The sequence below is a fragment of the Equus caballus genome, chromosome 8 (genome assembly GCF_041296265.1).
Source record: "Equus caballus isolate H_3958 breed thoroughbred chromosome 8, TB-T2T, whole genome shotgun sequence".
NCBI classification, from domain to species: domain Eukaryota; kingdom Metazoa; phylum Chordata; class Mammalia; order Perissodactyla; family Equidae; genus Equus; species Equus caballus.
Window position 1 is genome coordinate 101931013 of NC_091691.1, and position 13308 is coordinate 101944320.

Genomic DNA, 13308 nt, shown 5'->3' on the forward strand with positions numbered 1-13308 from the left:
CAAGGGCCCAGGTCTGCCGGTGCCCACAGGCTACTGCCTCCCTCTCCAGAGGCCTCTCACCTGCCCCCCTGCCGCTCTCCCTACCATTACTCCGAGCTCCCCCAGCACAGCTTGTCTTCAGAAGCACCTGTGGGACATCATCACCTAGGGAAGAGACCTGCTTTTTCTTCTGACAGCGGAGCTGGCTTTTAGCAGTGGATCAGTTTGTGTGTGTTTCTTTCAGGACTGGGAGGTAGTCACATAAACTGCACGAAGGTTTTATGGAGGCTGACAGCGAGGGACACGGGTGGAGAATGGGGCCAGGTGGCAGAGTGTAAAAGCTCAAAGGGGAGGCAAGGGGAAAGAGGGGGTCCCATCTTCTGCACAGTTGTGGGAGGGAGTTGTCCCACATGTTGGGACAGTGGCGAAAAGCGGGAATGCCTATTTCTGTTGAGAAAGGCTTGAAAAGTGCTTCCTGCTGTTTGTCGAGTTTGAGTATAGTCTTTAGAGGTGACGTCCTGCACTAGATATCAGAGAAGCAACAGATGCAGACTCCATGCTGAGGTCCCCGCAGGCCTGTTTCTCCGCAGCACCTTGGGTCGCTTTCGCACTGGGGTTGGGCCCTAGAATTTAAGAAGAGTCGTGTCTTCACCTGCGCAGGCTCTCGCCTCAGATGGAGGGAGATGCCACTTCAGGCCTGAGTGGTGGCTGCTGGGCGTCAGTTCCGGTGCTTCCTCATGGCCTCGTTCTCGTCCCACAGGGAGGAAAGCCCGGCAGCCTTTCCTGACAGGCAGAGTGCACTTCCAGCCGCGGTGTTCCATCCGACGCCTGTCCATCCCAGGGCCCAGGCTGGTCCTGAAGTTCGGATCTATGACGCCAACACGGGCAAGCTCATTCGGAAGGGCACCGCAGGCCCCGGGCCCCCTGGCTCCCTTCCGGTACACGTGGAGCACTCCTCCTTCAGGTACATCTGCCGCCCCAGCAGGGATTCCCTCTCAGGTTCAGACTTGTCCCAGCTCTCCCAGCTGCTGAACGAGGTGCTGGTGGAGTGTGCGTGTGAGGTTAGGGGCTGGTTCTGTCCTGAGTTGGAGGTGGGCTACCAGGCTGAGGGCTCTGACTCCCAGCCCCTGGAGACTCCTCACCCACGTACCCCTGCGCCTTTCTGCATGTTCTTCTTCCGTCTTTGGTCCCAAAACTGGAGCAGACAGATCCGTGGTTTACCCTGTGAGAAGCCCTGCACATGTGCCTGCAAGTGCCCACGCTCACATGCTGGCTCAGTGCCGTCCTGCACAGGCTGTTTCATTTGTAGACCAGACAAATGTGGTACAGCTGGTCCATCTCCTCCCAGCAGAGCCCAGGCCTGGGAGGGGCTGGATCTGACCCCTTCCTGCCTCGCCCTTCCAGGGCCGTCCCTTCTGCGGGATGGTCAGGAGTTGTGTGGGAGGAAGGACGAACTTGGGGCCTGTGCGCAGAACCAGCTCTGCAGCTCCAGTAGACACAGCCTCCCTGGCCGTCCTTTACTGCTTCCACGCTCAGATCGGACTAAGGCAGGGGTGAGAATGGCAGTTTGTAAGTAGGAATGTAAAGGAGAGAAACCTAATTGATTGAGGACTGGTGCTGCCCTTAGCAAGGCGCTGCCTGAGCAAGCCAGTCTCCACACGTCCTCCGTACGTGCACCCTTCTCTTCCTCTGTGTGGACTGGACATCACCCTCATGTAGACCACTTTGTAAATAACCTTAGGACATTCTTTGAGATTTAAATGAGGGGTCTGAAGTTTTGTTTCATTTTGTCTTTTGAAGAGCGGCCATGGCTTTGAACTTCCTGACAAGTGTGTGGTCCTGCCTCCTTTCCCCCTTCTTTCTGGAAAGCACAGAGCCCTTCCCCAAGGAGCCATTCCACACCATTAGCAGCCCACCTGAGGCAGTGGCCTCCCTTCTACCCCAGCTCCCAGCGGACCTGGTGGGCCTGTGCTGCCTGGCATGGCTCCACTGGAGTGCCCTTCAGGAATGGGCGGTGACTGAACTGAATCCCTACCCTCTGGCCTTCCTCTGGCCACAGCCACACTTCAGAGCCCGACACGAGCCAAGGTTGACTCAGACGCGGATGAGCCCCAGGGCTAGCCTTGGGATGGAGCTGCCCCCAAAGGCTGGGTGGGGTGTTCGTTGACCCCATGTCTGTCTCCAGATATAAAAGGACAAGCGCCCTGGGGTCAGCCCATTTGATTTGGACTTTTGGTTGGTTGGTGGTGGTTATTTGTACCTAAAAGCATCATCACCAGTTTCACTTCCATTTTCTTCCAATAACATAATCTTTTAATTATTTAATTTGTTAGATCGTGACCTCCGTGTGTTGCTGGTTGTGTTTCTGTGGAGTCACTTCTCAAAAATGGCATAAATGTACCTTGAACTTTACTAAATGGTGTCAGTTATTTTGCTACAAGTTTGTTGAGGTTCACAGTCCTGCCAGTAGGGCACAACCCTCTGCTCCCTGGCAGTGCTGGGGGCACAGCACATGGTGTGCCCGCCTGTCCATTTCCAGGCTGGCGGGTGCAGGAGCACGATCACGTTCTGACCGTCGTCGCCGGCTGCCCAAGGGTGACCTCTCACCCCCTCACATCAGACATGCTGATGAGCCATTAGGATTTCACTTCAGCGGACTCCCCCTTGCATCCTGAGTGCCCCCTTCTCCTAGTGGGGTTTGTCATCTTTTGCCTTCTCTCCTCTGGGAGGTGTTTTGTAGGTTGGAGGGATGTTCTGAGGAACAAGTTGCCCAGGCAGGTGTAGGAGAGGAGAGCACGTTGCACTGTTTCAGCTGCTCTTGCCCAGCCATCCTGGACTTGCATCCATGAGGACAAAGGACCCCGGTATTGTTCTCTGAGTCAACATTTCTAGTGCTCAGTGTTCTCTACAGGAGCTTCTTGAGCTGTTTCTCACCGTGGATTCCTTCTGCATTCCACCCTCTTTTTAAGATTCTCTGGTGATGTAATGTTACCTCAGGTGGGCATCTTTTAAAGCACTGCTCTCTCAGGACGCGAGGACGGGTGGACATTGGGCGTTCTCTTTTGGCAGGGAGCAGCTTGACTCACAGAGCTCACCTTCCTGGGGTGGAGGACATGAAGTGAGGACAGAAGTGCTCGCTCGTATTTTAGAATAACTTGTTCATGCTACCCTGAAAAAAATTGAGTTTTGGTTTGTAGCTCTGTATTTTACTGTCCCATAGGATTTCAGAGATAGGCTGTTTCTTTAAATCCAATCCCATTATCCCCTTTCTCAAACTCTTACCGTGCGTACACTTTCAGTGTTCACAGTGGGCTCTGTGTTCATTACCGTGTAGCATGTATGTCGTGGATGTTCTTTTTTATTGCTTAAAATGATGAGGTTGTCCTCATTTCCGAGGCTCCTCTATTTAAAAGTAAATCCCAGGGTGTGCAGCATGCACCTCGAGAGGACCCAGTCCTTGCGGGATGGTGGGGTGCCGCCCACGCGGCCTTCAGGAGTGTGAGTGGAGCCGTCCTTGCCGTCCTTGTTCTGAGGTGTGAGGTGTGAGGTGTGGTGAAGACTGCACATAGCACCAGGGCCTGCCTTCCCACGTGCGGCACCACGGGTGCAGATCCTGCTGGCTTTGGCTCCTGTCTGTGGAGATGGCAGGTAGAGGAAATCGCTCCCTGTGGGGTCCACAGTAAGCACGGGAGCTCATGAGGTGAACCGGGCTGGGCCTCAAGGATGGGGTCAGGTTAGTGAGATTTTAAACAGAGAGAAGACAGATTGTGCAGCACCAGCTCAGAGCAAGGCCAACACCACATTCCCAGATTCCCAGAGCTGTTGTGTGTATTTCCCGTGGACCACGCAGCTGTCAGGGAGACGGGAGGTGTCCGTGAGCAGTGGTGCAGACAGCTGCCTTCTCTGGGGCCGGGACAGCGTTGGGAGGGCCCCACCTTGACCCAGCACCTGGGTTGCCTTCCAGGTGGGGGCAGGTGCGAGTGGAGGCTCACAGGAGAGGAGCCCTGGGGCCATCAGCAGGGAGAAGAGCTCAGCTCTGGTCGTCAGGGCAGTGTGGATTAACGCAGGCTGCCATTTCCCACACGCTCAAAGGCGGAACATTCAGAAGTGGTGATTCCCGTGCTGACCGTTCTTTCACAGCTCGAGGTGTCCCCCTGCCCTGCTCCAGGAGTGCAGATGGTCCCAAGCCTGGGGCCGAGGGCCTGTGCTCCTACTGGCCTGGGGTCTCTCTGGGCATCTGCCCCCCTAGTGAGTGCTCTGCCTGACATGTCCTGTCCACATGTGGAAGATTTCTGCTTCTGCGTGAGGGCACCACTGCTGTTGCACTCACCCTCCTGCTGCAAATAGCCATAAGGGCTGTGACGAAATGGACAAGACAGCTGTGCAAGGGTGTTAGCAAGCATCCACATCCAACACCGCAGGCCTTGAACTGCAGCCTGAAGAGGGGCAGGCAGAGTGCCACACTCCCCACCTTTCTCTTAGGGTGTCGGCCCAGCGTGGTTCATGTGTGTTGGTGGGGGAGAAGGAACCAAGTGGAAGGCCCTGTCTCTCTGGGCTCCCTAGGCAGGTTGGGGTCTGAAGCTGTCAGAGCAGCTGGGACTTGGGGAGCAGAACCCCAGGAGAAGGGGTCCGGGGCCACAGACACCCTCAAGTTCTCAGGCTGCGTGGGATCCCGAGATGCCAGAGCCTTTAAGGTAATGCGATCATTGGTTCAATAAAGTAGGAAGACAGGTGGAAAGGTGGAGAATTATAATCTATAAAAAATAACCAAATGAACATTTTAGAAGTGGAAAATACAAAATCTGGAATTAATTGGAAGATGGTCAGTGGAAAACGTGCAAACTGGAAGCACAGAGAACCGTCACCAGATGCGAAGGCTAGTGTGGAAAAGGCCAAATGCCACCTGTGTGTGTGGTCCCCGAGAAGAGGAGGGGTGGGCGGCAGGCCAGGGTGAAGCCTGGGTCTAGAAACTCAAAACTCAGACCAAGTCTACAGACCCGGTGACTTAGTGAACCCAGCTGCGTAACGGAGACAACCAGAGTGAGCACATTACATCCAGCTCTTTAAAACCAGAGATGGGAAGGTCTGATTCTGTGTGTATGTGTCTGTGTATAAAGTAGTACGTTACATGCTGCTAATTACTAATATTAACAGTAATGTTAATGATGTAATAATACTGTTAATATGCTATTAAATCATAATTACATTATATTATGTAATGTATATATTTACATAATAGATGGATTTTTGCCTCTTAAATCTTTATTTCTATATAGCAAAAGAATTTAAAGCAAGTTATTTTTTAATTGCCACAATTACCTTAATATGTTATAACATCACATAAGTAAGCAAAACTGGGCGTTTAGGACTATTGGGGCTGTAGAGAGGAGATTGATAACATGAAACTATAGCAAATGCTGTGAGGCATATGGAATGTTGAGTTGTCTGAATGCTGTGCACACACTGGAGGAATTGGGAGGAGGGAGGGGTCGTCTGTGGGGTCCAAGTCTCCTTGGGTGGGGACGTGAGCCAAGCGTGAAAGGTCAGGAAGAGTGTCCCACCAGGCCTGCAGGCGGCAATTCCACTTGAGCAGAGAATCACTGTCAGTGTGTCCCAGCCTCGCGGGACGCAGGCAAATTCGCTGGGACATCTGCTTCCTGATGATGGGGGCCCGCATGCCCAAGCACTTCCAGGCCTCTCCATAGGGTTCATCGTGAGCACCAGGGCAGCCTCCCAGACACAGGGCCAGCAGTGAGCCTGAGAAAGCTGCCAGCAGCTGCAGGACGATGCAGGATGGACAAGATGCAGAAGGGACCATGCAGGGCGGGGAGCCAGGGATGAGGTGTGAGCGAGGCAGAACCTGGCCATGTGGCTTGATGCCGTGGTGGTGTTCATGCAGCAGGCCTGCACTTTTCTCCAGAAACGTGGGCTGCCAGTGCTGGGAGACGCCTTTGGGAGTTTTAAGAGTTAGTTGTATTATAAGTAGAAGAAAATGTGTCTCTATTAGTGGTGTCCTGGGAGGAGCCTCTGTGACATTAACTCGCCAGATAATGAATTTGAAAAATGCCTGCTCTGTGTGTGGGGATGCTACTAAGTACCCCCTGAATTTTAACTCTGGAAGACTTCCAACAAGTGGAAACACCATGTTTTCTGCTTATTCACAGGACATGGGATGCTGAAGTAAATACTGCAGTAAATAGAAAGATGGGAATTTGGGATTTTGTATTTTGAGCCCCTTCCGAGCACCTGGCTCTGTTCTCTGCACTGGGATGTGGGATGTGGGGTCCTGCCCTTCGCAGCCTTGTGCTCCATGGAGAGAAGAGTGTTAAACAGGCAGAGGGAGATGGGGGCGGTTGAGGAGGGGCGCCACCAGGAGAGGCTTCCCCAGCAGTGCAGACCGGGTGGGGCCAAGAAAGGAGCCTGGGCCGCAGCCAGTGCAGGAAGCGATCATTCCTGCAGGAGTGTACTCTGGTCCTCCCTGGTCCCTCTCTTCTGTGCCCTGTGTTTCCATGAGAGCAGTGGTGTGACCCTCTCTGTCGATTTCACTGCTGTCAGGATCAGACAGCTAGAGCCCGGTGGCCATGGTGCCTGAGCCCCTCAGGGTGGCAGGTGGTGGTGGGAGGTGTCTTGGGCTCCCCTTTGGCATCTCCTTGACCCAGTGGGGATTTGGTGGCACCATAGGGTTGGTCCTGGGTAAGGAAGGAGAATCAAGCCCCAGCTGGATAGATGGGCTGTGAGGCCGGAGAGGGGAAGGGCCTGAGACGAATCTGGGGTTTCTGATTCCGATAACAGGAATGTTGGCACAGCAGCGAAGGTGAGAGCGTTTCCAGTTTTTAGGAAGTTGTCCTATTGTGGACTTGACCTTTCAGTGTTAATGTATTTCTTCTTTTGACTCAATCAGTTCCAGCCTTTTAGCAGAGTTGACAGACCCCCTAGACCACCCTGAGATGGTCACTGCCTAGATTAACTTAAATGCCTGCTAACTTATCATGTAGAGTAAAACAACATTATGATCTGTAACATTTAAAAATGAGGGCATGCGAAGAGGGCTCATGCAGCAGTGACAAGCACTCCCTTGTCAGCCTTGCGTTTCACTGGCATCTCGGGCTCTGGTTCAGATTTCTGTCTTAGGTTATGTTCTGTAGCGTCTCATGAGTAGAGTTAGTGGAAGTATGAGGATGGGGAGATCTGCGCATTCTGTGATAATGCAGAAAGGTAGTTCTGAAATTGCAGTTTTACACTGATGCTTACATAATTTAAAGCAGTCAGAGTCAGCACTGGACTGATGTTTACATGAGCAATTCCTGTGTTTTAGACTCTGCTTTTCATACTGTTAAGTAAAATCACAAATGTTTGGCATATTTCTCTTAGATGTAAAGAACAAAGGCATGTTGTCTCAAAATGTTTGTTTTAAAATGTTTAAAAATTAGATACAAAAATGGTTTGGGATTATTCAGCCTCGCTCGAAATAAGTAGCAGTAGGCTAGGGAGCTTCTAAGATAAGTGAGAATAAGTAATTAGGTTTTGTCTGAAAACAGACTTGCAGATGGTAAGTTAAACTTCAGTAAAGTTGCGCCCACTTTTTTATTTGTATAACACTAATAATCAGGCAACAGATAACCACGTATTTGTACTGAAACGTGTATAATTTATGTGAAGAGCAGTGATTCAGTTTCAGATGACACCATAAAGAGACAAATGTTTCAGCTCTGCCTATCTTTTCTGAGGAGAATACACATGGCTGTAGTTTTTTCTAACAAGTTCACTTTTGATGAAATTTTCTTCTTTTTTGAACTTGAAAGTGTGATTTCCACCAAAATACTAGTTTTCTTAAGTTATCGCCAGCCCATTTGGGTGTATGAAAGGATATTAATTTACTTCATTAAATCATGTTAGTCACATAAACCTCGTCATGGAAAGCAGCATTGCGATATCCAAACCAGCGTGTTGTCCTAGTGTCATTTCTCACATCATGGGAGACCTGAGGCTTCTCCTAATAACCTTTGTCACGTTGCTTATGCTCTGTTTCTCTCCTCACTTGTACATACAGGAAACTATACATTCTCCCAAAATTAGGGAATGTTGGTACAGCTTGTTGATAGTTGTTTTTAAAATCGGTGAGATGAACAATTTGTATAAGAAACAGGGATCCCAATCTTAACCCCCGTCTGAGCGGCAGTAGTGCTCTGAGTAGAGGGGAGCATGCAGGGACTGGGGTGCGTCCTCATGGGCTCTCTGTATCTGTGCGATGGGGACTAGAATCCTAGTGAAAGTCAGGTCCTAGTGGACTTGACCCCACGTGGCTTAGTGTAAACATTTCCTTTCCATTTGAACCTAGAGCTGTCCCCGTTTGGTTGATTTCACATTGTACCCAGACACATCCATGTCCTTAATCCATCTGGCCACACGTGCCTGCGCAACACCTACAGGAAATCTCCATATGTACAGTTAGCACCCGCAAAAGCAGAGTGTCCAAACTGCTACATCCTTGGAACTGTGGGCTGTGCCCTGAGCCACCCCATCAGGGCGCTCGTCAGCCCATTGCTCCTGCCGGTCCTACAGCTAGAAGTGGCCCCACGCCTGTGTGTCGAGGGCCGCACCAGTGGGAGCCCTGTTCTCCTCCCCCCAGAATGGTGACTCTACCCTGGTCTGTGACTGGAACCCCGCACAGACCCTGTTGTGACAGGGTACCTGGAGCTACTGGGCACTTACTTCATTCCCATGTGCTCATCTGACTGAGGGCTCTGAAAATTGTGAATTTCTGTGATTCTTTCTTTGGTATTTTTGGAGCGTGCAGGGATGGGGGCATGTCCTCGTGGGCTCTCTGTGTCTGTGCAGATATATCTGTGTGGATGCGTGTGCTGGGCTAGGGTGCTGGCTCATCTGGGGGACTTGGAATCAGAGGTCCTTGGTGGATGTGTCTTGGAACTCTCCCTTGCTGTTGTCAGTGTGTGTGAGAACGCTCCCTCTCTTCCACAAGATGTATGTGCACAGAATGCTTAGGGAGACGTTGGAAATAAGAGCAGGCTTCATCCAGCTGGCGGGTGCAGTCCCTCAGCAATATCAGTTCAAGCTCACCTTGTGTTAGGAGCTGCCCATGTGATGGGCAAAGGTCCGAGGGGTGGTCACTGAGCCTAAACCTTGACTTCTCACAGGCAGCAGTGCCGGGGAGGCATCTGGAGAAGGTGAGAGCTGCTGGTTTGAGGGCATTCCACTTGGGACACCAAGACCATGGGGGAGCCCTGGGGCTCACAGCATTGTAAATATATTTCTGTGCAAGGACAGCATGTGAAACTCTGAATTCCTTTTTATTTATCTATCGTTACCATGTGCTACCAGTTATGAACATTTGATTTTTTTTCATTAAAAGGTTTTATTTTGAGACAATTCTAGATTCACAGGCAGTTGTGAGAAACAACACAGAGAGATCCCATGTGCCATTTGCCCAGCTCCCTCAATGGTAGCATCTAGCAAAACTGCAGCCCAGTGTTACAGGAGGGTGCCATCTCTGATGGGGTCCAGATGCAGGGCATCCATCGCCCCAGGGCCTCCTGACACCGTTGTATAGCCACAGCCATCTCCATCTCTGCAGCCCCACCCCCAGACCTAACCCACAACCATGATCTGTTCTCCATCCCTCTACTGCCATCATTCCAAGAATGGTTTATCAGTGGACTCATGTGGTGTGTGACCTCACTCAGCACAGTCCCTGGAGATTCGTCCACGTCGTTCTGATCGGTCGTTCATACCTTTTCACTGCTGAGTGGTGTTTCACGGTAAGGCTGTGCCACAGTTTCTGTAACCGTTGACCCTTTCGAGGACTTATGGGTTGTGCCCAGCTTGGGGCTGTTATAAGTAGCTGCTACAACCATTTGTGTAAGTCTCCATTTCTGCGATGTGAGTGCCCAGGGTGTGGTTGCTGAGTTGTGTGGTGAGTGTATGTTCCGTTTCATGAGAAACTGCCCTCCTTTCTAGACTTGCGGTACCGTTTGACACTCCCCTAGCAGTGCAGGACGGTTTCTCTGCATCTTCGTCAGCATTTGGTGTTCACCATTTTTTATTTTAGCTGCTCCGACAGGCCTGTGGTGACGGTGTGCTTTGGCTTGTGCCGCCCTCACTCGCGGTGAGTCGCGCTGGACTTTTCTCTGGGCTGTTCTGCTTGTGCGCATCCTCTTCAGTGAGGCGTTTCCTTGTGTCTTCTGCTCATTTTCTCAGGGGACGTTCGTTTTTACTGGTGAGTTTGAGAATTCTTTATACGTTTTAGATCCTAGTCCTGTGTCAGTTATGTGGCTTGCAGATATTTCCTCCCACTCTGCAGCTTGTCTTTCTGTCCTCTTAGCAGAGCTTTGGCAGAGGAAAAATTTTTCATTTTATTGAGGTTCTATTTATCAGTTTCCTTTTCATGAGTTATGCATTTGGCGTCAAGTCTAACTCTTTGCCTAGTCCTGGATCCTAAAGATTTTCTCTTATGTTTTATTCTGAAGTTTTATAGTTTTATGTTTTATGTTAAGTCCGTGATCCATTTGGAGTTAATTTTGTACTAGGTATGCAACTTTAGGTTGGGGTCATTTTTTTGTGCCAGCACCATTTGTTGAAAAGGCTACTGTCTTTCGTCTGTTGTCTTGTTTTTGCATTTTTGTCAAAATTCTGTTGAGTATCTTTGTGGGTCTGTTTCTGGGTTCTCTGCCTGTTCCTTTGATCTGCAGGCGTTTCTGCCTTTTTCTTAATCTTGGGGGAAACATTCAGTCTTTCGCCTTTAGGTGCAATGTCAGCTGTAGGTGTTCTGTTGATGGTCTTTATCAGGTTGAGGAAGTTCCCCTCTCTTCCTACTTTTCTGTGAGTTTTGTCATGAGTAGGTGTTTAATTTTTCAGACGCTTCATCTCTATTGGTAGGATCGTGCCTTTTCTTCTTGGGCCTCTCATTCAAGTTGTATTTCCCTTATTGGTAGAGTAACATTTCTCACTGCTTTCAAGACTTTGTCCTTGTCTTGAAGTTTGATTATGATGTGTATTAATGTGGATTTGGGGGATTTATCCTGTTTTGGATTCACTCAGCTTCTTGAATCTGAAAGTTTAATGTCTTTTGCCAAATTTGGCACATTTCCAGCTATTGTTCTCCAGGGACTTTTCCAGCTCTGCCATGTTTGCTCTCTTCTGCTGGGACGCCTGTGACTCAAGTGTTGACCCTTGTTACCCGCCCACGTATCCCTAAAGCTGTGTTTGTCGTTTCCTTCTCAGTCTCTGTCCTCTTGTCATTCAGATGGAGTGATTGCTGTGACTTCTCCCAGCTCAGGCATTGTTGCCTCCGTTGTGATGTTGAGTCTGTCCAATGTGTGTGTTTGGTTTTTATGTTTTTATTTATTCTTTGCATCTCCTGTTTCTCTGCTGAGGCTTTCTATTTGCTCATTTCAAGAGTGCTGGTAATTGCTGGTTGAAGCCTTTCATCATGAGGCTTAAAATCCTTGTCAGAGAATCCTTTTGTCTCCGTCATCTCAGAGTCGACATCTCCTGATGGTCTTTTTCATGCAGTTTGAGATCTTCCTGATCTTAGTATGATGAGTGATTTTCAGTTGAAACCCAGACAGTTTCACATCTCCTTATGAGAGACTGGACCTAATGTAAACCTTCTGTTCTGCTGGCTTCCTCTGGCTCTGCTCCAGCAGCAGAGGTGGAGGCACCACTCGGGTAGGGTTGGGGGAGTCCAGGCCCCCACTTGGCCTCTGTTGACGCCTGAGATGGCAGTCATTGTTACTGCTGGGTGGCCATGAGAGTTCCAGGTCCCCCCATGGTCACTGCTGACACGAGATGGTGTCCACATTACCACCAGGTGCTGGTGAAACCTCGCAGTCACTGCAGGGTGGGGGTGGACGTCCAGGCTGCCGCCGCCATGGTCTCCATTGACACTCAGTGGTCAGGGCTCATCCCTGACTGGTGTGGAGGAAGGTCCTAGCTCCCCACTTGGCATCTCTGGGACCACTGGCAGGGGCATTGGGGCTTGCCAGTGGGTCAAGGGGTACAGTTTCTGTGGTGTTGGCCTGAAGTAGAGCAGTTATTGTCTGAAGGTTTTTTGTCCAGCAAGGTGGCCCTTCTCCAGGTCCTGTCCTGGAGAGAGCAGGCTGCTCTGGGGGCTTTGTGTCTGCCTGTTTGTTTCTGGGTTGCCAGCCTCTGGGATGTCTGAGCAGAAAGGAGCGAGAGAAGTCACTGCTGTGCTTTCCTGGCCCTGGGGGCCCAGCCAGGCTGCCTTCTTCCCGCCCTCGGTCGTCTTCCCTGTTTATCTGTGAGGGTCTTGGGTTGTGTTTGTGGGAGGATAGAGAAAAGCAGAAGTCCAACTTTTGATTTCAGAAATGGACAGTGAATCTTGTGTTTTTTATTTCCTCTCACATTTACGTTCCTGTTTTTCGGGAGACGTGGGAGCAGCGTGGTGTAGGGGTGAGAGCTGGCCTTGCGGCTATAGGAGCCGCAAGCTTTTCGTCCTGTGGTTTGTCTACCAGTGTTTGCCCTGTTAGAAATTAAAATGGAGACATCTTTTAAATACTCATTTATTCATTCATTTTAAAATAATAATAAAATGTTACCTGTTAACATGACACTTTTTTAATGAAAAATAACTATTTTCCAAAGCAAAAAGAAATATAATGAGAAGTGTGGCTTATTTTGCATTTTTGGGAGTCACTCTGGCTCAGTGGAGGACAGTGGTCCCCCTGCCTGTGCATCAGCCTGTTGTCATCTGTTGTTTGGTGGAAATATAGGAAGAAATTCTGTCCCCCTCTACTGTGTCCTTGGAAAAGGGAGAATCTTGCAGATGCCCTGAGGGGTCTTGGGAGCCCTGGATTTGGTGACTCATCTACAGCATCTTACGACTGGAAGAGAATCGTGCCTTTGCTTGTGCACATGAAGTCGTCACACCTGTGGACGCTGCAGCCAGGGCCCCTCCCAGGCCTGCAGATCAGGTGCAGCCCAGGCTCCACGTAGGCTCCTGATCAGCTACCATACAGGGATATACTTGTTCTCACGTTTCGTGTTTTGGTTAAAACTATGAAACAGTTTTCTCTGAAGGGAGACTGTAGTATGTTTGCTTTTAGTAAAAAAATACTTTTGGCATTTTTCCATATTTACAGTAGGAGCTTTGGGTGGTTGGAGCTGACGGTAAGTGGGTGTGAACTGACGTGTGCCCTGGTGTCCACGTCGGAAGATGGGATATGAAGCATTTGAGCTGTGTGAATACTTGCTGGTGGGTTGGCCAGTGGTGAGGCTAGGAACATAGTCCGACTTGTGAATAAACAGAGACTAGCATTTTTTAGGTAGTCCTTTATATTCCTGGGTGAAAAA

The 13308-nt window shown here is 50.1% G+C and overlaps 1 protein-coding gene across 5 annotated transcripts in view; it reads left to right on the forward strand.

Annotated features, from left to right (window-relative positions):
* The window catches only part of CTDP1 (CTD phosphatase subunit 1), an 83292-nt gene that overhangs the window by 31191 nt on the left and 38793 nt on the right, over positions 1–13308 (forward strand). For all 5 annotated transcript variants that reach the window (XR_011441647.1, XM_023648028.2, XM_023648029.2 and 2 more), the window contains exon 10: positions 740–943. Coding sequence is in view for 4 of the 5 variants with exons in the window: in XM_023648028.2 (XP_023503796.1) it covers positions 740–943 (204 nt within the window). In the remaining variant the exon portion in view is untranslated. The remainder of the gene's footprint in view (positions 1–739; positions 944–13308) is intronic.